Source organism: Bombus affinis, chromosome 4, assembly GCF_024516045.1.
Source record: "Bombus affinis isolate iyBomAffi1 chromosome 4, iyBomAffi1.2, whole genome shotgun sequence".
NCBI classification, from domain to species: domain Eukaryota; kingdom Metazoa; phylum Arthropoda; class Insecta; order Hymenoptera; family Apidae; genus Bombus; species Bombus affinis.
Window position 1 is genome coordinate 4,157,351 of NC_066347.1, and position 24,848 is coordinate 4,182,198.

Sequence of the window (24,848 nt, forward strand, 5' to 3'; positions counted from 1 at the left end):
TTACGCTTTCATTCTATCTTTAAACATTTACAATAGATGATTTACTTATTAATATGACAGCTTCATAATTCTTGATATAACAAATTAGTAAATGAACTGATCACATTGATGAGAGAATACAAAAACAACATCTTCCATAGTCGTTTGTTTATTATGCATATACCATAAAAGTTACAAATGCAGTATATTATTTCTATTATATAAGTTCTTTTACACGTAGATTGATTTCACACGACAATACATGTATCGCCGAGTTGTGTGAAACGAGTCGCGATACGCGTATGAGATATAAAATATGATTTCATTTGTCTCTTTCGTCATTTGTTTCGTTTATTCTTTAATTGAAATTGAGAGTAGCTCGTCTCAAGCATATATTTTAAACGAAGATATTTTCTTTTAAAAATGCAAAAGTTTGAGGTCCCATCTATGTGATGTTATATAAAAGAGATAAAGGAAAAAAGGAGTAAAAACGAAATACTGATTTAGTATATAAATAAATAAGTGGATATAAACGCATAAAAAATGTTTATAGAAAAAAGGAATGCAATTTAAAAGTGTTACAGATTTAAAAAGCTATATCGTGAGAAAGTACAATTTTCTTTAAAATACATTAATAAACAAAATATATCCCTCTCAAAGAAGGAAGTTTAAAATATTACAAAATTTTCATGCATATTTATCGTAATTTTTTAATCTATTTATCGCGCCGATTTTCAAGTAATTTTGTATTAAAATAATAAAACTCCATTACTCAACTTTTTATAGTTAATAGATTATGTTACTCACTAAAAATTATTAAACAACGAAATTGAATGTATTTAGTTTGTTAAAAAAAAAAACAGGAACATAAAAATTAGAAGGTTTTCTATTTTGTAGGACCAAAATGATACCGAATCCCTCATGTGAATGACACAATTTGTTTTGATGTTCTGCTGTTTTGTCTACCGATTTTATAATGTCACCAGCAGCCGAAGTTTTTGGGATACACGAAATTAGTATCGCGATTCCATTGTGATATATGTACAACATACATACATATATTCAGTATATATCATACGCATATCGCAATATACATATCAGCGTGTGAAACCGACCAAGAGGCCGAGGTTACTAAGATACACGAAATGAGTATCGCGATACTGCGTCTCACGAGAATCGTCATACATATTCGGTATCTATCGTACGCATATGTATACGCATAGGCTTGTGAAAAATCATTATTCAGATTTTTTGTTCCTATCGCGTGTCTTCATACAATTCTGAATGATTGTTCGAAAATGTACAAGATAGCAGGCACTTACAAGTCGAAAAATACCCATTAGCATCGATTGCAGAAATAATTCTCGAATCGAATTAAGCGGTGACATTCCAGAGCATAAAACAGTTAACATAAATCCTTCCATACCGACAGTAGAGAAAAATTTCCCGGCCTAAAATATATTATTATTTTATTAATTATCCATTCCTAATGTAATTAATATACAATCCTGCTTTTACTTACCAATGCATCTTTAAAAAGTTTATTTGCTACCACTTCTGGACTAACAAGAGCACTAGTTTCAGATATAAGCTTTGTTTCAAGTGGTTTAGATAATTCTTCTATAGCAAAACCTGGAGTATCAGTATCTGGAGGTAGACTAAGAGTTACAGAAATATTATATGGTGCTAATTCCATAGATATACTTTCTGCCAAACCGCGAAGTGCAAATTTTGTACTACAATATGCAGAATAGCCAAATATACCTAAAAAGTAGAAATACCATATATAAAGATATGTTATATAATGTAAATCTATTTAATTGAGAAATTCAAAAAATACCTAATAATGCAGCTTGAGAAGAAGTTAATACTATAATTCCTTCCTGAGAAGCTTTCATTCTTTGGACAACAGCTTTGATACAATAATATGTTCCTAAGAAATTAATACTAATCATTTTCTGTAGATCTGCTATAGAGGTATCTTCTATTTTGCCACAAATTGCAGTTCCAGCACAATTCACCAACATATATATTGGACCCATAGTTCTTTCTAAATCACTCAGAGCTTTTTCAACAGCATTATAATCTTCACCAATATCTAAAGATAGACATTCAACTTTTTGAACATCCTTGTTTTTGCATGCATGAATGATTTCATTTCTTGCAACCTCTAATTTATGAACATCTCTTGCAATTATTGTTACATGTGCTCCACACTTTGCAGCAAGGATTGCAACACATTTTCCTATACCACTTGATCCACCAGTCACCTGTCATAAAATATTAACAAATATTTTTGTAAGTGAACATTTAAAACTTATAAAATCATGCAGTTATAATTAGTTTGAATACAATTGTGTAATTTATTACTAAAATAAAATTTGAAGTAATTTTATTTACATTTTAAAAATATTTAAAAAATAAGAAATCTTAATAAGGGTTAGATATACATTAGCTTTTAATTACTTACAACAACATGCTTTTTATTAACATCTCTTAGTCGTTTTCGCCAAAAGAAATATCTCACAAATGAAACAGCAATTAGTAATACTATAATTATTAATATTACATTAAATATCACTACCATTATTTTTGTTCTATGAACCTTTTAACAACTCCTGAAGAAAAACAAATCCAATTCATACATTCAAGTATTACTATTATTAAAGAACAGCTTATATAAATATCTTCGTTTATATTAAATATTACGTTCTACATTAAAATTAATCATTGGAGCGGTCATATTTCTTGATATGCCGGTAAAAAATGAATAAGAAACTGATAACATTCATTTATCATCATAACTGAACTTTGTTAAGTTTGTATGTAGAATTGTATACAGACGGATTATAATCTCATGTAATTTGTAATCTTTGTACCCCGGATATATAATTTTACGATATCAATATTTCTCATAATTGTATCACCTGGTATCACATAGACAGACGATACGTAAGAGTATAGACGAAATATATACAGGATATACCCACAGATATGTATGTATACTGTGGATACGAGGTCGCATGAAGCTGTGTGAAACAAATTGATCGCAGTTATATTCTGGTTTTAGTACGTAGCGCGACTATCGTTCAACCGGTGTACTTTACTCTCTAGTATTCCTCTTCGCGCATGCAACGTCGCGAAAAAGTCCCACGTCGTGTCCATTAGTGACAAAGTGTTGAGTTCTACGACTGCGAAGCGGAATACAGAAGAGTGAAGTACTACCAGTCAAATGGTAGTGGCGCCACATACTAAAGCCATAATACGGCTAAAAGTCAAGTCGCTTCCACATCATATCATATCCATGTTCACGGAATTTAATATCCATAGCAAATTCCATAGTATACTATTGACGAAATATTCAGTCAATGGTTTCATGCACGTATTTCGTATAAAACGTGCCTCGAATCGTCTTCTTTAATTTCAGATTTGATTACAAAAAAAACTAATGGTTATTTCTAATTTGAGAATAACTCGTAGATACTTTTACAAGATTTTGCTTCATTTTGGTATTTTTCTTTATTCATACATTAATCTCATAAAATATTTATTGTACTTTTAAAACATATATATGATATAAAATCTGATATGACACTAACGTTTATTATGTAAAACTGTGCAATAAAAAATAGTTATGGAGGTACGTTATTTTTTGTGATTTTTTAATCTGTCATTTTGTTGTATTACTAGACATTTGTAACATCTAACATATTTTAAAATTATATATATATATATATAAATGTAAAAATAGTTCTCTTAATCTACAACTACAGGTTCTTGTAAAAAATGGACGGAATTAAATACTATCGCTGAAAACTCAATTACAAAACAATATCATATAAAACAGAAAAGTTTGAAAACAGATCTACAAGTATTTACTTAATATTAACGTTACCAAAAATAGTTTGAAACTTATTCTATAAATAAATCTTGTTTAGATACTATCAATATAACGGGCGATTATATATATCCTCCTCTTGATAATCCTTGATGACTTTGTAGATTGGGCTGCATTTGCATCACTAAATTTCGAGATTCCTTACGCAATCTATAACCGGCTTTTGCATCTAGATACAACAAACTCGAAGCTAACCAGTGGAACATGAACGAAACAACTGCCAAACCATATGACCATGATAAATGGTTAAAGTTTGGGTACATCAACCAGTCTCTGCGCCAACATTGCCCTCCAAATATTGATACTGCTAAAAATAATAGGGTTCCTAAAATTTAAAGATTAGTTGAAAGTCAAACTTTTTTGCTATAGTAATGTTACATTATTGAAAATTTCCATTTACCTGCTGTAATACAACACACAAAAGCAAAAGCTGAAAGCAACCATTCATAATTCAACACAAATTTTAAAGGCCAACGGACTAAGGTCAATGCAATCACAACTTGCGCAAAGAACGAGAGTAAAAGAGAAAGAGTAACAAATGTCTGCACAACCATTAACCACCCTGGCAATAACCATTCTCTGATCACATAATATTCTTCTGAGAAAATATGGTGACATCCATCAAATTGTTTGTCAAACTGATAATATGGATATCTAAACTGTTCGAAACAATATTCCCATAGTCCCATATGTTTAAAATTACTGAAAGTCTCTTGGTAAGATTCAATCCAATAGGGGCTGAAATTAAATTAATTTAACGAAATTAATTATATTTACAAAATTAACGAAAGTTTATTATATATTGAATAGTATTTAAAGACATGTATTTTCTATAAAAAGAACTAATAATATGTATCAAATTTTAATGTTTAAAAATTATTACCTAGTAAATGCCATAACCAATAATAAACCTGCAATATATGTAATTACTCCACCAAGTACCACCGCGTCTAAAAAAAAGAGATTATGAATGTTTTTAATGCAATGCAGGTCTAAAAAATGACATTGCTTACTTGACGCACGATGATAATCTTGTTTATCAACAGACATGCCGATTGTTTGATGGTATCAGTGTATATAATTTACGTCACAAATCGTTTATTTATAAATCTCAAAAATATTCTCTTTATCGTAAACTTGCCACACCTTTCATTGTTTCAGTACTGCCAACAATGGTAATAATATAACTTATTAGTTGATGCTGACATGCTATAGTCAGATCCACGATCATATAAGTACATTCATATACACTGCAGTCATAAATTTTATCTTAGACTGAATGGATAACGTCGCATGTAACGCAAAAATGATCTGAGGGTTTGGTGATTCCCGAAATCTTGTGACAAACGGTAGTATCACGTATCAGATCTATTATATATGTCGTTTATGATTGAATATAATTCTTAAACTCACCGCTCTAAAATGTACAGCGCATAAGAAAGCTTCTTATTTTTAACACAGTCGGTATTTCAGAACATAGGATTCCATAAAATTATAAATCTATATATCACTTGCACCTCTACTTTGTTGCACTACTTTGTGCAAAGGTATATTATATTGTTCAATAAGTTTATTTCGTACCATCTTTGCGTTAGAGGTAAAGAAAAAATTGTAACATTGTATAAAAGAATCTAGATAGTATAACGAAACAATACATGGTTCTACTTTACAACATCTTAAAATTTATTTTATACCATTCTTATTATTGTTTATACATCGTTAATTATTATATTATATAAATTGCAGTCATGTATGTTTATCTTAGATACCTATTGACAGGTGGCTCCATACGTTCGTTTTAGAAACTTCTTTGGTATTCCCCTTTGCTCTCAAGATAACCATAATCCACTGATAAGAATATCTTTCACAGCAAAATTAATAACTTCTCTAAATTAATGATCTTTCTTTGTTTTATTCATCTCCAAACGTAACTGTTACACACGAGGCATGAAACATATGCACAGATCAGTTATAATATATTTGTTTTTAATATAGACTGTCACATAATACGAAATATATTTTTTATCAACGTTCGTTATTTTCCTTTCTTGGCAAATATTCGCTGAACGAAGAGAAAAATCTGAAGCATAAATCATAATAAAATATATGTCCGAATATATGTGTCATTATTCAAACGGGTAGCTTAAATGCATTGCGCGAGAACCGTAGTCGAGATGAAAAAGCTTCCGAAATGCGGATCGATCCTGCGCTCCGTGCACGGCTCCAGGGCGGGTTGCATATAAATAGGTTCCGACGGAACATAATCAACTTAAGGAAGTTGTTGAAATAAAATTAGCCTGTTGTCTGTGCATGATCTGACTTTTTCTCCTTAACTCGTGTATTATCGACCGATGGCGAATTGACCGGAATGATTATTAATTAGCCAACCCCGGGAACTTGAATAGTTCGGTGCTCGTAGAAAGGGGTGGGGGTAGATGGGTCGTACGTGCATTCACCCCCGTTACCGAGGGGCAAAGTCCCCGCTTCACCCTTGCCGTTATCCTTCGAGCAAAAGGTCACGTACCACCACCCTGTCGATCGTTCACCTCGTCCTGGGAGTCACTCCTGGTAGTCAGGTTAAAGCGGAAGGTATGAAGAACCTCTTTGCACTTGGGATATGAACGACGCGAACGTGAAAAGGGATGAGTCGCATTATCTCCTAGCAATTTCTACCTGATTAAATGTAAACCACTGTCGTTTCAAACTGGAAAATAACAAACTTTAGAGGACGGATTTGCAAGGATGTTTAGGTTAATTATACAAATGAAGGAGCATGGATTACGGTTTTATACGACTTTTCTTTTTAAAGTTATCGCATTATAATTTTATTTATAATATAACCACGTGAATTATATTTAAAGGACAATAATGGTGGAAATTATTATTAATTTCTTATATATATGTATACATAATTTATATTTGTATATATACATATACGTATTTCTATACATATATTAATTAAATGTATTATAAATAATAATAAATAAGTGATATTTGAGGTGAACGAAAGTGTAAGGTAATGTGTTGTATAAATGATTACGTATTGTACTAATACGGGATAGAAATTTATTGTCACTGATGCTTATTTCACAGAAGGTAAACGTACGCTTTACGATATAAATTATCCATTATATGTTTGAACGTATTGCGCAAAAGCATAATATATTAGTTCTTTAACACATTGTACGCCATTCGCAGATCGCTATGTTATGAATTATTGTTTCGCACGGTAACATACATATGATATTCCTTTAGAATAATAAAACAATACGAAACAAAGAAAAACGTTTCAAAAATCGTAAAAAAAATGTATTTCAAAATATCGTTTATAATATCCTAAGAGGGAAACGGATTAAGTTGTCCCTGCACTTTACTCGTTACTTTCTTACTCAATAACGTGTCATTCGCATTTTTATCATCGCGTAAACGCGATCCTGCTATCTCACGGCCAACAAGGAGCAGTTCGATGGACTTCGATATCGTGTTTCGTGCCTTCCGAACGGACGATGAAGCACGAAACTCTCGACGTCGGACAAAGACAAGGAATAATACGACGTGGCAAACAATGAACCCCTTTCGGTATTATGTTCCCCGTTCTGACGAAAGAAATATCCAGTGTCGTTCGTCGGCCACCGTGGCGCAAGCGGCGCGGCGCGGCGCGGCGGCGCGCTATTTCAAGACCGCGACAAATTATCGTTCGCTCGATACTCTAGAATTTTATATTTGTCGCGAGTATATTTCGGACGTAATGGCCGTTTATTACGCAACGACTTCTGGTCTCGCGTCAAACGTGGGAGGCCATGTGAAAATTACGTAACGTTAACAGCGTTACGATGTAACTCTCTGTGTCTCTTGGATGTCCGTAAACGGACGGGGGACCGCAAACACCGGGAAACACGAACCTACGTCCACCGGGAGTCGCTAATCCTCGAGGTGAGGCAACTTAGTTTCCGACTCTCGACGCCCTCGTAAAATCCAGAATGGATCTTAAGCGGTCACCAGCTGCGATTCTCCGTCGTCGAAACGTTTCGATCGTGCGGAAAATTCGACACAGGAGAACATCCTGCGGTGAATTCGCGACGCGAACCTTGTCCCTTTCGTGGTGAGCTGGTTGTGTGCAGCGGTTCCGGCTTACAGAACGGGTAAAGCCGATACGGAGCCGGGCCACGAGGAGAGGATCGTAGAGTAGCGTTGGTACGATTTCGGACAGAGAAGCGTACGTTGCACTCGCCAGAAGGGAGTGTCCCGTGCGACCCACCCCTCCCCTCCGTCCTTCGCCACCGCCTCCGCGTCAGTACCCCTCCTGTGATACCCTAGCTACGACCCTGGGTTCCGTGTCTCCCGGGCTGCACCGGGGGTGAACGCCCTCGCCTGACCCAGACTCAGAATCGATCTCCATTCGTTGCACTGTTGGCAACCCTCACTCCCGCCCCACCACTTCTCCGAGGCACCCTCTGTCCCAGGGAGGCTCGTCACACTCGTGGATTCTCCACGGAACCAGCTCCCTGGAACGTTAAAAAAAAAAAGAAAAGAAACCCAGCTACGGTGGCTGGGCCTCCTGTCTTCGAGCTACCGAAGAAAATCACCCTTGCCATTTGCGGTTCTGTTCTTTTCGTTTTTACGCCACCACCAATACTTACGGTTGTAGGTGGTAATATTTTTTCAAGAATTCAGCAAGATGTTCGATTAGAATTCTACAAGGTAGAATTATAACAATGTTTCAGGGAAGGGAGAATATTTCCGTTTCTCTTAAATGAGATTGTACTTATCCAACGTTCGTTCACCCCTGTCAATAACCGCAGATGATATTCCGAGAATTTATGCAAATTCGTCTAACAGTAGAAACTGAGAATGAGAGATAGAAAATCGCGAGTTTCTTCGAAAATCATCGGCCTTCAGATATCGAAACCGATTTCATGGTATCGTATAACGCGAAAGAATTTTAATAGATGGATATATGCTATTTGTATCCCTCTGCAGCTCGTGAATTGTTAACACTGTGCTATTTCAGTGAACGTTCTCTCTCTTATAGGCTTAAACGCAGCTTTGAACATCCTGGCAGGATCTATAGAATGCCGGGTAAAAGCGACCGCCGATCTATTTTCCCCTGGTAAGCAGTTCCACGTGTTCGTATCGCGTTCGCGTAATTTCAAACCGAGTAACAAGTGTAAGCTAAGTAACTGTGTAAAGCTGCTTGCAAATATAGTCACACAGTGGTTGGACAGCGTGTCATTTCGTATCGCCATGAAAATTCTTAAAGATGCTACGTAATTTTATCTTCTCGATATCTGAGTGACGTAAGGATGTCATTTTTGTAAAACAATCTATACACAAAGGGAAAAAAGCGCTGGAAAATGATAGTGAATCAAGCAAAATTACGCTGTTATGGATGAATTATTTTTTTATTGAACGACCGTGAACGTCAAGGGATGAAACAGTTGCTTTACGAGGAAAAGTAACATCGAAGTGGTTTCACGTCATTGTAGCTGAGACATTATCTGCAATATCACCGCGGTCATTTTATTCGAAGCACCGTAACTTCGTATAAAATTATTAGCGTGAGCTTTATATAAGAGCTGGCTAATGAAAATAAATCAAAGATAATGACAGGCTTCCTAAAGTGTCCTCAGGGTGTGAAACGGTGGGAAGTTTTCATCGCATGATATACGACGGTGAATTAAAAAGGTAGCTCAAAACCCGGGATCGGTTTATCTTTTATCACTCTTACGAGTGTTTAAAATTGAAAGAAAGCGAGCCACTATTTAAATTAATTTTCTTGTCACGAATAAAATTATGGATCGAGTTATATGAAGTATTACCAGAACTTGAGGTTCCAAGCATAACGATACATTTCTTTTTCTTCTTTTTTTCGCATAATATACTTGAGAGAAATTATATTTTTCTCTTAAAATTTTACTCAAAAAGAAGCTTTAAACCGTTATCCATCACATTATTCGTAATCAAAGTATTTCTTCATTCAATATTATTATACACATACAACTGTTATAATATCGATTCCGCGGCTGGTCGCCGCATTCTCTATATCAAAATTAAAACCTGAACAATCAAACAAAGTGACACTAATTTCAAATCCATCTCGCAAATTATCATTCGCTATTAGTGAAACAGTAAAGCAAAAGTAAAACAAAATCAGTGCAATAATAAAAAGACACAGTCCCGAAGTCCATCGAAAACGTTTCTCATTCGCATCCATCTAAAGAACATTTACATCCCTGCGAAGTCCCTTCGACTCGTACATCATCTTAAGTACTGTCCGTACATCCCGTGAACGAAGCACCAACCCATCGAAAAAGCGAAAGAGAGACGAGATAGAAGGCGAAAGCAGAAGCCGTGGCTGGTCTTTGTTCCCATTAATATCCAGGAAATAATATCCCACGTAAAACGCTTCCGATGGCGAGCGAAAGAAAGTCATTTACCGGCCCCGTCGCGACTGAATTATAGGAGTGGCGCGAGTCAAAGGGACGCGCATCGAAGCGTCCTGTGCGTGTATTACCCCGGCTAACGATTTCATCCGCCATCCGCAGGGGGTGAGAAGCCGCCGGGGAGAGAAGCGATGCGGTGGCAGCACCAGAAGAAAAAGTCACTCGAACGAGAGATAGAGAAGGAGAGCGAGGGGTGCAACGCCGCGTAAGTAAGTAAGTGCAGCTCGGCTCGATGCATTCTTCTCGGTTTTCTCTTGGTTCCCGTGGCCGTTACGAGAGGTCCAACGGACTTTTTAACGAGCCGAGCCGTTCCTACGCCTTCTAGCTGCTGTTGGTGCTCGCCACCTCGAAGGGGTGGATCGCTATCGTGGCCGGGAACATTATGCCAGCGCCGTCTGCGAGACATTGTGCGCGCCAGCTTCCACGGAATATTACGACCGAGGAAAGAAAGATATGCAGAAACAGCAAGGGGATGAAAGGGGGGAGTGGAAAGGGGGTGGCGGTGACGCGGGGTTGGATTCGATGGATCTCGCTCTTTCTCTCCCTTCCTCTTGTCCTGATATTTCCGTGGTTCTCGCAGTCTTTCAGCCAGCTTCGTGGGAGTGGTTCGAAGGAAACGCGACACGACGTTGCTTGTTTATTTATTTATAACGGCGCGTTTTGATGGATGCGACATAATGAATGGAGGGTTAAGAAGCGGACCGGTGTAACGCCAGTGACTGATTTCTGCTGCATGTCTGGAGCGGATTAAGGCAACAGAAATAGAAAAAATCGAATGGGATTGTGCCGCATCAAACTGTGAAACCGTGGATGCTAATCGCCTAGTTTTATCGAAGCTTGGTGTTATTATTTGAAATTAATTTTTTCTTCTTTTTTTTTTTTGGTATTGCAAAGATCTTGGTTTTGATTCGAAGAATATAATACATTTCGATACTTAATAGTTTGTTGCTAATGGGGTAAATATGTTTGAAAACATTACACAGTATTCGTTATATAAATATTATGTATGATATTAGTTACATATAACGAAGGATGAGTATCATAAATTCCGTGTTCAATCATAAATGTCTATAAATCAAAAACTTATTTTTGAGTACAACAGACATGATCTAATCGAATATTGGGAACAACTTAAAACTACGAATATCATGTAGAAGTAATCATAAAAAATAGCTTCGGACAACGACTATTTGCAAACAGATTCTGCAAAATTTTCAATAACGAATCAACTGCGAGACAAATGATAAACAGTAAACGACAAGCACAAAACATGAATTACTATTATCAACCAAGATGAATGAAAATTCCCGTAATATCGTTGGCAACATTCCGCATAAGGAATGAATGCAACGAAATACTCTTGCTTCTTGCTTCGAACAGAGCTATTGTAGCAGCTTGCTGCGCAATTACAGCTAAGTCGCGAATGTAACTAGAATTTCCTAATCTCTGAGCTATCTTTGCGAACAAATATTCGTCTCGTCGGTATATCTAAATTTCTAAGTGGAAATCTGCGTAGATGGATTTGTCTCTTGAATAATTATCGTATATATCTATACGTTCGAACGAATGATATCATCTATTCAATGTTGGACGATTTACTTGTCCACGCTAGACGTTTTCGCGTTTTACGATCGCCCATGAAATCGTTTTCAGAACCAGCGTGCGTGAAACGCGTGCTATTGCCCAACGCAAATTGCTTGTCGCAGCACTTTTACAATTACAACTATCGTTGTGTTTTTGAAAAAATAAAAAAATCACAGTCTTTAATCTGTAGCTATTCGGTGCGTTGCTTTTTACGATTATAGATTATTTATAACTGGCTTATTAATACACCACCGCGTCTCCGACACACCATCAGCGTGTATTGATTTTCGTTGCGACACGTTGCTCGTTATTTTTAAGCCGTACGTTCCGGCCGTAATTAATTCAATTGAATCGATGCACTCTCACGACGTGATCATGCTGAAAACATGTTAAACGCCATCGGTTCTGAGTATTTTTTAGAAACGAAGGAATTCTTGGAAGAATAGAACGCATTCATCTAGAGTAATTTTCTCAGAAAATCAACGGATATAAAAAACATCTGCAATTTTTTTACGTGAAACACAATTCAAGAATACGTCTGTTCTCTAATTCGTTTTAGTCGAACGGCAAAATAATTGGAATCTTACTATTTTAGATATTTAGATTGTTAATATTTTTTGACCAACATTTCCACATACTTTTATTTGTTATTGGAAACCTCATATATATATATCAGGTCGTCTGAAAAGTTTCTTTCGTTTTATAAGGAAATAATGGATGGACATTTTTCGTTTTATATTATTTATAAAATAAAGATCACAACGTTCGACAGATTAGGTTTCATGTTTGTATAAAGATGCGTCATTGTAAAAGACGTGTCTGTAAAAGAAAGACATTTTTCGGACAACCTAATATATAGGATATATTATTAAAGTATATGAATTATTAGATAATGTATATATAAAGGTGTATCATTGTTAGATTAGTATCTTTTAGTTGGTACCATGAAGGTTACCGAATTTAGTATTGTCATATTACTTGGTAAGATATTAGTAAATTTTTGATCTAGTAGATTTCGAAGTTAGTACTTCGAGGTTATTGAATTCTTTTACTTCTTTGGATCTCGAGATTATTGGAATCATGATAGGATTCTCGGATCCTTAGAATCCATATAGTAGAATTTTTAAATTGTTGAAACCCATACACTAAGTATTTAAAGTTTATGAATCCTACTGTTTGGGTTCCAACACAATCTCAAAATACTATTATATATATATGTGCTTTATCGACATCAGCATTCTATTTTATATATTCCAATAAACTTGAGATATTAAATAGTGGCCGTTCCAAAGCACAGATGCAGCGATATTTTGTGGAAAATCTTATTTTTCTTCTCTTTTATCTAAAATTTCTTTTACACAGAATAACGAGTGGGCTCGATCAATACGAAGAAAAAAGCTTTGCTTCTGTGAATGCATGGTTCCAGGAATTTAATTCATATTCTTCTATAACATCTTTTTCTGACTGCACTGAAAAGAGATCTACGGTGACCTATCTTGTACGTTGGACGATGTTAAAAGGGAATACGTGGATTAAAAATCGTGACGAGAAAAAGTTATAGGAAAATCATATCGAGCAATATCAAATAATTAATACCTCTATCTAAGTTTCTTAATTTCCGATATTTTGTTCGGTAATTTGCTTACTAAGCCAAACGATCAGAAGTAAGGAAATGATTATTAATGAAGCTTGCGATAAAGCTCGTCAATTATCGTTTAAACGGCTAAAAATAAATTTCCATGTCCGATATTCACGTAGAGGATATGTGGTTAAAATAAAAAAGCAATACATTTCATTATTGGCCAAAAACTACGAGTCTAATTTTACGATATCGTATTTTCAATTTTCGAACCAAATCTGATTTTCAATAATGATACTGATAAGTGTCGATTCCGAATCTGCCGATTTTCAAATTTTATATATAGGTATGTCGAAGACAACGAAAAGTTACATAATTTTAGTGAAATACGTGATATCGATCTGAAAGTAGAAACTCAATTCTCCTGTCGCGCATAACCATCAAACTGAAACTCTAACTTTATTTTCCTCTTAATTCCTCTGTTTTTCTAGTCAACCAATACAGAATCTCCCCCTGCAAAATAAGGATGCCGTATAACAACCCTGCAACTCCCGCCATCTGCCAAATCGAACGAATAATGAAAACTTCTCATAAACGCGTCAAAATCCGCAGTCCAGTTACAGTCGACCGGCGAGCTCTCTGCGACATCATCGGTCCGCATTCTGACGAGCGCGTTTTACAACGAGGCAAACGTTGCGCGGTAGCAGTGCGCGGATTCAGAGTTCCGCGAGGAAGGAGCGACGCACGTCGTTCTAGCTGCGAAATGAGGCCATTTCTCTCCCCTGTGTCGTCGCCGCGCACCGTCACGCCACCGATGCGCCCCCTTTTTCCACTTCGAGATACGTCAACGCTTTGCAGAGAACAATCAGGGGGAGAGAGTTCAGTGCACCAGGCCGGAGTTCCACGAACTCCTTTTCCCGGCGGATGCGCATTCGTCGCGGGAATATCAATTGACTATAACGAAGTTTCACGCTTTTGGAACAAACTTGCCGCTGAAATTTCAGCGGTACCATGCGCGACACCGAGTTTGTTTCTACCAAGATCGTGACACCGGCGACCTGTTGGCGGAAACGAGGCTTATCACCAGTGTAACGGACACTGCTTCCCGATCGATCGCTAGGCTGACGGACGATGTACGACACAGCGATCTGACGTAGAATCGTACTACTTTTAATGGAAAATTATTGCGAGGATGTTATTAGTGGTTAATGGCATCGATAGTAGAAAAGGAAGAAGTCAAATATTGATATATTTCGTAGGTATGAGTTTTAAAGGTATCGAAGAGCAGAAGTAATCTTATGACGAAGCAATGCATTATAACAAGCCACCTTATAACAAAGTAATAAATTATCTAATAGGAAAGTCGAGAAGTATAATGATCAAAATGGAGAACTTTTCAAATCTGAGATAATTAACACTAGAACTACCGATAGTTAACACGAAGCTATTTCTACCAAAACCAGTCAAAATGATTGGTCTTTAAAAAATACGTAATAATAGAATATTTATATATTTATTGATTTATTACTTTCTTACAGAAGGAATTCCATGTCATGTAGTACATTTTTGATATTATTAATTCATCTGGGACCATGATCCTTAAACGAAGGTTGACACATTTATAAAATTGTAGAACCAGTCATTTTCACTGGTGTGGAATTTCTAGTGTTAATATTTAGCGTTCTGGCCATCGATCTGGAATTTTCTTGATAACTGATATCATCATATTGAATGATACACAGTAAAAATTGTAAAAACGTGTGGGAAGTTGTACAAAATGAGGAAACTGGTTAATTGGGGTTCAATAAACCAATTGCAGAACCCTTTTACATTTTCATAAATACCAGTCATTTTGACTGGTATTGGTATAAGTAGCCTTGATACAAAATTATTTTTGGTTTGGATACATAAAGAATAAAATAAAATAAAATTCATTATATTATTCTTTTGGTTCTCGTTGCAAAAATCATTACATCATTGCGGAAAAAAATATAACATGAAGTAGGAATTTTAAAATACAATTGTAAAACCAGACAATTTGACTGGTGTGGTAGTTCTAGTGTTAAATAACTGTGTAATGGTACATGTATTAGGTTGTCCGAAAAATGTCTTTCTTTTACAAACACGTCTTTTACAACAACGCATCTGTATGTTGTGATCTTTATTTTGATAGGACAAAATGAATCATATGTAATTCGATAAAATAATATAAAACGGAAAATGTAGTGCATTCATTATTTCCTTATAAAACGAAAGAAACTTTTCGGACGACCTAATAGCTGTATATAATAATACGTGTGACAATATTATATAAAAACACGATTATCTAGGAAAAATCAATATCGAAGACGCACGTTTAAAACAAACCAGCCCACGTTTAAAATAATGAAATACAGAATACAGTGGTAATATCAGAAAACAAGTTAAAAATCTGTATCGATAAATAAATATCATAGTATGACTATTTATAGTGACATTGCGTATATCGTAAACGCTTCGATCAAACAGTAAATATCACCAATTGGATATAAGGACATACTTCCCACGGTCGTAGAAAAATCGACATTGACACATCGATATCCGTATCGTTTAATCTATGTCGCGTACTTTGTACACGATAATCGTGAAATCTCGGTTTATCTGAAACCTAGTTATAGTAGATAGCAAGTAATAAAATAACGATTTACAAGACATACGAAACGTAAAAAGATACACAAGCTGGTATCTTGAGATTTAAAGCTTCCAATCTTGATATTTGTGATCCGAGGTCTGAAATTTGTTTCAGGTCTTCAGGACTAACGTTTGATATTTGGAATGTGGAATCTAGGATCTGGTATCTAAAGTTTGGGATAGTTCATGATTCCATGGTATTGAGACTTGGAAAATGATTTCTTAGTGATCTATAACTGATTTACGATCCTAACATCTAAGTCGCTACTTTAGTTTTCGCTATCAATGTGTAATTGTTCTCATTTCAGCGGAATGATATTGTATCGTTCTTTAAACACAGTTATAAGGTTCTGAGAAAAGCCATATTCATACTTAGAGACTCAATGCTAAAATAATTGTAATTTCAGCATGGTATAATTCAACTCGGACCACAATCACCACATCAAATTGTTTTAATTTATATACTAAAATACAATTAAATCATATAGTTTTCCAAAAATTATCTTTCAAAACGGATGATTAATCTTCGCATACATAAAGCTCACAACAAATCCCAAACTCAGCACCGCCTTGCAATCTTCCATTATGACATAATCTACGTAACCAAAGTGCTTACATAACATGTGTCGTATAAGTTTCAATCTCGCCTCGCATTTGTACGAGAATAAATTACCAAATTCGTTGCGAACAATTTATCGACGAAACAACATTCGGTCATAAAGCTTGTGGAAATTATTCAGAAATTTCGAATGCAGCCCACAGACGACACGGACGTGAAAACGCTATATTCAGAAATCTTTGGTAACTTCCGTCTGCGTGGTCATAAGCGGCCTCTAAGACGATCGTTCGATCGATAGGCGAGCAAGCAGCAGCAAAATAAAAATACAAACAGCCGATATACCAGCCATGTGTATGTCCTAATCCGCGTTAGCCACAATTTCGAAAGCCCGTTACTCCACAAAGTCACCCTCCACGCCCTAACGTTTTACCCTCCAAATTGGAGCTCGTGTATCATTAGCTATTCAAATTCATTTCTGCGCTGTATTACGCGACTGAAATATACGCAGCGTTATAACGGTAGCGTGATTGCCTCCACTTTAGTCACATCGTTGAAAACGAACCCCAACGTTGGCCGTGCCTCTGCTTAAGGGCGCGTCTGTAGCGGAGCAGCTCGGAGTTCATTGCACTGGAAAAGTTTCGCCGGTTTTCGCTCGATCGACGAGCGAACGGGCAGATCCCGGACGTTTCGACCAAGACAAAACGTAAACGGAACGTGAAGGTTGCTCGAAAGTTATTAGGTTAGACTTAACGCTGGGTAAACTAATAAGGGAAGGTCATGATCCGGACGAGTATCTCTTCCACAGGAGTGTAGATGGTTAAATGTGCTTGTTAAAGTGGACTTTAAGGGTGTTCGAAGTATTCAATTTGTTAACTTGCTCGGAAAGAAGATCGTTCGGAATTGTTGACGACTTTTTCGAACCTTTTCCTCGATCGATGGTGGTGAAAAGTCTTAAAACTGATATTTACGAATATATTGTACAAATGTGTTAATTTCATTAAAAAAAAAAAAAAAAGAAAAAAGAAACTATTGAAAAATTTGTAACTAGTAAAGATACGAATGGAAATATAAAATTGATATTTTGATGCAAAAGCTGAAACTTTGAATAATCTTGTAAATTTTGGCTTTTCCAAAAATTGATAGCTTTCGTGTCGGTTGAGATTTATACTTGTTTCCATTTTATATCGATTTTGTACTGCATTTGTTAATTAAGCGATGGATCGTTCAATAGATATTATGGTAGTAGATTCAGTCAATTTATAGCGGAATTTAAATATCACAGATTTCGTTTCGCATGGAACAGATCACGGTGTTTTAATGGATTTGCGTTTCGAATTAAATCGAACTGATCGGTCATGGCACTGCTGCAACGGTCGTTGTACATTGGGGCGTTACCCTTTACCGATAAGAGTTTCCCTCCTTTTTGTATTATTTTCCTCCTGTTTGATATCGTCTGTATATCTACTTAATATCGTCAGTAATCATTGACTATAACATCCCATTAAATATTTAAAAGAAGTAACTTTCTAAGACGAAAATTATTTCATACATTTTTTATTTTCATTATATATATACGGAGTTTATGTTATACGAATCAAAGCAATCAACACTAATTTCCAGAGATCTTTTGGTTTTCAAATTTTGTTTTTAAATCCACCTAAATACCTAGAGTCGATCAATTTGTTTTCTCTCGTGGTACATACTATAGATAAATATTTCATACCAAATTATAGACTAATAAACAACAAAATAGATTTCATTCCGAGACCTTACGAAACTCCTACGTAATAAAACCTATAAAATTTGTCGTAATGTAAAAAAAAAAAAAAAATAAGTAACTCTTCGATTATCAAACAATTTTCGCTCTTCACACGCATTTTACAAACTGATCCTATTGCTGATCGCTCAAAGCAAATATCTACGAACTTCATGTTTGGAGTCTGAAATAAATTGATTACGGAAACCTGTCTTCCGTAAGATCATCTGCAAAAGCGCACGGTAATACGTTTGATCGAAATTATTGCCACGCTATCCGACGATTCGAATCTTTTCTTTCCTCGTTTTTCTGGACGAGGAGAGAGACGAAAAGAGAATTGGCAATTAATTGTTAAAAATGCCTGAGGACAAGGTATTACGTTAGGGGACGACGCGCTGGACACTCAACCGTATAGGGCTTGTAATCACGCGCCGGTGTAACATTACCAAAACTTATGTCCCTTTAGCGGAGAGGAAAAATTACGAGAAACGTTAATGGCTGCGAATTATTTACATGTTCTCTGCCAGCCGCGGACGGGCCGAACCATACGCGAAAACCGGCTGCGCGATGATTTACATGAATCGTAATTCAACCCCGCTAGTTTCAGTCAGCGTAACTCGTGGTCGGCCTCGCAGCCCCGCCTATAATTCGCATGCGCTCATTTCCCAGACATCGCGGCCTCAGCAACCACGTTGAATCAATAATTAAGATAGCATCCGATCGCCGTGCGGATCCACGAAACCGGAACCGTTTCGATCACGCCAACGTCGATTTCTCACCGGGTACTTCACTGGCGGGAAATTTGATTGCTCTGGATAAATTGAAGATGAACGTTTTTGTTGGTAAATAGAGCTTAATTTTGAATAACGCTTGGTTTCGCATTAAAAAGTTGCTTTCGTTTAGTTATCGCTTGGGAAGTCTTGTTTCTTCTCTATCTTTACAATTCGACAGCAAAAGCAGGGTTTGAGTGTTGAAAGAGATGAAAATGGCGGTCAAAATTGCAAAAGACAAGAGAAATTTGATAAACTTTGGAGATTTATAGATTTAGAATTCAAAACTTTGATCTTCCCAGCAGGTATTAATAGACGAATTTCGCAAGCGAGAGTTGGATGAACTTGCAAACAATTCGCAAACAAGTATCTCGGGAGATGATATCCGGCTACCTTGTAAACTACCCTACATAACTCACGTAGCGTGATAACTGGCAGACCCTTGAACTTGCATTTCGAAAATTACAAACGATCAACCAACAACGTACTAAATGGATTCTTTTATCCCTTCGATCTCCCAGAACACGTTAAAATAAGAATTAATATTAATATCCTTAGATTTGTATCTGAGAAAAAAACAAGTTGCGAACATTATCGATATAATCATTAAAAAATAAGATACTCGACTGATCCTAGAATCAAAGAGAACTGCAAATCCCAACGCACTTCCTTCTCCCATAAAAATCAACTCAAGCTATCTCTGTAAAACAGTAGAGCCATAAAACCGTGAAACCAATAAAATCTCCACGACACCATTGCTTCCAACATCTAAATTTCTCAGGACGATATATCCACGTTCTTCGTTCCTTCTTCTCTCACCATCGACCATTCGATACGTCGAAACATCGTGTCGTAGTGTCTTAGATGTGCCTTAGACATCGCCGCCACCTGGCAAAATATCGTTGTTTACAAAGTCCCACGTGTCGCGTTCAGCTCACATTCTCCCCGATAATATCGATTGCCCGGCATAGTGGAGAGCAGGAATTTTTAATGCTTTCGTCATGTCGTAACTCGGCCCGGCGGCGGCCCGATCCGGCACACGTTCCTCCTCTCCCTGGACGAGGAGAGCGCGCCGCCTTGTTTATCAGCCCCGGGGATTTCTATCGGGACCGAGCAAACTCTCCGCCGGCCGGTACACCTGTCTATGCGCAACAACGGGCACAGGTGTCCGCGCGCGCGGTGACAGTCACGCGGCAAGGTGCAACGGCCGAGCGTGACTTCTGCTGGTCGAATCTGCGCAATGGGATCAGCGCACCTCGGAACACCCTGTACGAAATTCGACAGGAAGTTCGATCGCCAAAAAGAGGGATCTTCCTCCGTTTCGATTATATGCTACAAAACAAAACGGAAGAGGCGTATGTAAATGCGAGAACATAGAGAAGTAGCGGCGCTCGTTGCGCCGTACTAGTACACCGACGTACAAGCACGAGATGGGGTGAAACACAGGAGGCGAGACAGAGAGGTACGCAGGAACCTTGGCGAAGAAGCGAGAACGATGGATAAACAGAAACAGGATCGAGCAAAAGACCGCGGGGGCGGACGAAACGAAAGGTGAGACGCAGAGAAAGATAGAGAAAGACGTTAAGTAAACGAAGTAAAGTCGAAGAGAGACGGCAAGGAAGAGGGTGTCCGGGACGGTGGTAGAAATTAAAACGCCGAGACGTGCCGGCCCGTACGCTGGTATAATGGATGTGTACGTAATATGTACGTGTATATGCGTTCGCGATAAATCGGGACGAGGGATGAGAAGGGGCGGGGAAGACCGGAGGGTAGGAAGTTGGCTGGGTGGCGCACGTTGCGATGTCAGAGGGGCGTCCTGGGGACGCATGCGTACCTGCCTCGGCCCTGACTGCACCGCAGGGTGGTTCAATGTTACGGGAGGGCACTGACCCGAGCCGGAGAATCCACCCATCGGTGCACCGAGGTGGCTACACCCCTGGTATACGTAGGAGCCCGCCGGTCCCTGCAACCAGCCCTCCGACGATTCACTCTCCTCCAGCTTCTCTCCCTCGTCCCCGGACACCTCTCTCTTCCACCCTCGTTTGGTGTTGCTCTATACCCAGCACCGTCGACATCGACTGATTCTGTGCTACCACCACTACCATCGCCGCGTCGCCACCACCACGTCAGCCCGGTATCGGCACCGATATCGGCGTAGCTACCGTCGACGAGGGTACGGAGCAGCATCGTGGCCCGGGATAACCATTATCCACCTCTCACAAATCACCTGGACCCACCGTTTACCACGGCATGGCTCGTCTTTGCCGTGCTATGATTTGATGCATGGCGCGTGGGCCTTCGGCGACCGATAAAGCCTCTGGCTTGGACCTGGCCCGAATGGCAACTGCAAAGGTGGCTGGTAAATGGAACGGGTCCACGTGCTCCGGCTAGTCGTCTGGAAAGTCGATTATTATTCATTGGTAATTAAACGTTAATGGCGGGACGGTGGCCGTTTTAATAACGGACGCGCACGCCGCACAACGATCACGATATCGTTAATCGCGCGTGCTACGTTTGTTTACAGAGTTACGGCCCTGTGCACGAGGGTCGCCACTTTGTAGAGTAGCAATTGTACGGACGGATGACGCTCACCGAAATGTTCGAACCGCTCCGCGCTCCAACGTCTGGTAATAATGAATCTACTCTGCTTGTTGAAATTTTTCCCACTATTTAGCGTTTGTGTGAGAATCGAACATTCTTTCGAAATTCGGTATTTATCGCCAGATATTTCATTATCTCTACAATATGTTCTCGATCGTATAACGGAAATGTACAGGCGAGAACATTCTTTTCAGCATTTAGGTTAATTAAATTCTTGTGTTGAAATGAGAACGAATTAACCGGGCGATTAATTCGTCAATATCTTCGATATAATAATTTCACTATTGAGATACATATCCTTTATTTCTTTAGATACTTTTTTATTTCAATCGAGAATAAATTTGATGATATCTATATTTCTAAAGAAAATACCTATTAATCCGAGATTGGTTCATCATTATTAATTTTCAATTTTTCATTTGCATTTTATATATTTATAGGAAATTTAAATATGCAGAGTAGACGATATATATAAATAAGGTACTCGTAATATTTACAAGATGGAAGGACCTTTTCCTTAGTTTAGTTGTATACGTAAAAACCTGAATTTGCATAAACATTTACGATCATCAAACATAGCAATCGTGAAAGTCTCTTAAGATACAATCCAGTTTATATGTTGGATATCGGTTATTTAAAAAAAAAAGGAAGAACACAAACGATAATATCGAAACTAAATTATAAATCTTCTTACGCTTGATTTAAGCCTAGCGAGTGCTTTCAACTTTATTGATGGACGCGTTCATTCAATTTTCAGCAGTGCTTTCACAACGCATCCACCTAATCGGCAGATTAAGATCTCAGAGTGGCGCAGTATCGGTCGCAACGCGGTGGTCCACGCGGGTTCTTCAACCCCTCGGGTCGCTACCCTCTCGGAATCGTTCGTGGTCGACCCTGAAAACGGCTGTCGCTTTTTGTCGGTCTAACTCGAAAGAAAAGCATGCGCGAAAATAAAACTGCGTGACGTAGAATCGTTCTTGGGAAAAGTAGGTCTCGCTTTGTGGCGTTGCTTTTTCCACCAAAGGGGAATAGTAGAAAGAGTCGTTGGTTTTTCGATTAAATGACATCCTTTTCGCGCCGCAATCAAAATTTCGCGTCAAAATGGCATAAAGGTCTAGGAAACCTAAGCGTAAAAATTTTTCATTCACGATTCAGACTATTTTATTTTGTAGAATTCTATCTTTATCAGAAGCTTCGAAAGTTATGTTTACAAATTAAATTTTCAAATTTGTTTGCAATATTAATTATCTATAATAATAATAAATTGGTAAAATTTGAAACGAACCTGAAAATATATACAGAAATTACAAGATATTTAATACAAGTATGTTAACACTCTGACTGCCACGCCGAAATCACATGTTTCGCTCAGGACACCAGGGGAGTATTTTTATTATTCAAAGCATATAATGGCAAAACTGTAATAAATTGACGATGTAAGACAATATTCTTCCCCAAAGAACCGTTTATTTTATTGGAGGTCACGGGTGACCACCGTGGCGCCTTGGTAACAATTGATAGTGACATATTATAATAAGGCTTCGTTTGTTTCAACAAACCATTCGCATTCGTTATTTCGTCGTAAGCAAAACGCCCAGAAAATATTGTCGAAACGTGTAGAAGATATTAGTAAACAATATTTGCTCATTCTATATATAATAGTAAGGTATGTGCACACTTTTAACTTCAATCATATATATGATTATAAAGCAGCATTTACAATTATTTTCTAAGCTGTGTTTATAATAATATTCGTAGATTACCCCTCAAAGATATGGATGCAAACACAGTGCACCGTTAGATGCAAGATTTGTTCTCATTTTTCTTTTTTTATTGATGTTCTAATAAAAATGTTTAATTGTTCAATGGGGCACTTTTTGTTTCAAAGTATCTTCTATTTATCGGTTATATTCAAAATGTCCTAATTGTTAATTTTCATACAATTTTTACAATTGTAAGAAGCTCAAGCGCTCCGGTCACCAATGACCATCGTGGTGTCATAGGACAAACCGTGGCCGGTCATATATGACTAACGTGGTAGTCAAAGTGTTAATAAACCTCGATATTCCGTAAGGCCATATCAAACGCTTGTTATACAAATATATACAAATTGTTTGTATATACAAATGTATATGTATATACATATGTGCTTGTTGTATATACAAATATATATTTGCAATAAATATCTCGCAATTTCCACATGCAAATGTTACCAATGAAATCTCATTCCAGTACTAATGAAATTTCAAAATGTTTCGTACAACATATACGATACAGAGATTAAACTTTTCCATGGTAAGTGTTCAAATACTTAAACGTCCAACCTTTCGCTGAACAAGCTATTATAATAATTTCCTCGACATTTAGACATGGTAATAAATGACATATTATCCGTAGGCAAAGCACGAAGCTTCATTATTCCATTACCTAATCCCAGAAACTCTATCTGCTTTCCCCAACTAAACATCTTTACAAGCAGAAGTCGTAGAACTGTCGATTCTCAGAGCTTGCATAACGGTCTGTGATCTCGGTAGCCTCGGAGGTAGATCCTGTAATCTAGATCCGCAGACCAACTAGTATCGACAGGCGATAAACGTCAAAGATGAAAATGCCGGCCTAAAATAATTCAATTCACCAAGTCTGGTAGCAGCCACGAACGGTTGGTGTAAACGGGAACCTTTGTCGCGGTTTCGAACGTTAAATGTCGGATGTTGGCTTCCACCGATGCCTATATAACTAGCACTTGAGACGACCTGGCAGGGGGTTTCCAGTGGGGGTTGACTCCGCCGGTTGGGTCGATTCCCTGTTATGCTAATTTGTCAACGGTCGGGCTCGGGGTAGTCGACCGAGGCTCAAAAATTATTCCACGCTCGGCTGGCTCTCTTCTCTTTCTTCCTTCGTTTTATTTCTTTCGGTGTTCCGCTATTTCCACGTTTCTTTTTCCATTTCTCTGCCAGTCCAACAACGGCCTAACCGCATCGTGGCTGGCCCACGAAATCACGAAACTGT

The 24,848-nt window shown here is 37.6% G+C and overlaps 3 protein-coding genes and 1 long non-coding RNA gene across 4 annotated transcripts in view; 1 reads left to right on the top strand and 3 right to left on the bottom strand.

The window, feature by feature from the left end:
• LOC126915589 (phospholipase DDHD1-like) overlaps nucleotides 1–24,848 on the bottom strand; it is a 410,369-nt gene that overhangs the window by 373,371 nt on the left and 12,150 nt on the right. The gene's annotated exons all lie outside the window — the stretch shown is intronic.
• LOC126915601 (3-ketodihydrosphingosine reductase) lies at nucleotides 133–3,410 on the bottom strand. Its single transcript, XM_050720425.1, has 4 exons — nucleotides 2,450–3,410; nucleotides 1,820–2,249; nucleotides 1,502–1,743; nucleotides 133–1,430 (listed from the first exon to the last, which is right to left on the bottom strand). Exons 1-4 carry the CDS (start codon nucleotides 2,564–2,566, stop codon nucleotides 1,218–1,220), a joined length of 1,002 nt encoding a protein of 333 aa, XP_050576382.1. The 5' UTR covers nucleotides 2,567–3,410; the 3' UTR covers nucleotides 133–1,217.
• On the bottom strand, nucleotides 3,776–5,226 carry LOC126915607 (uncharacterized). The gene is made up of 4 exons (XM_050720436.1): nucleotides 4,891–5,226; nucleotides 4,761–4,827; nucleotides 4,278–4,615; nucleotides 3,776–4,202 (listed from the first exon to the last, which is right to left on the bottom strand). The coding sequence occupies exons 1-4, from the start codon at nucleotides 4,925–4,927 to the stop codon at nucleotides 3,940–3,942; spliced, it is 705 nt and encodes a 234-aa protein (XP_050576393.1). The 5' UTR covers nucleotides 4,928–5,226; the 3' UTR covers nucleotides 3,776–3,939.
• On the top strand, nucleotides 18,516–23,940 carry LOC126915616 (uncharacterized). Its single transcript, XR_007710264.1, has 3 exons — nucleotides 18,516–21,658; nucleotides 21,763–21,865; nucleotides 22,597–23,940. It is a non-coding gene; the product is annotated as an uncharacterized LOC126915616 (long non-coding RNA).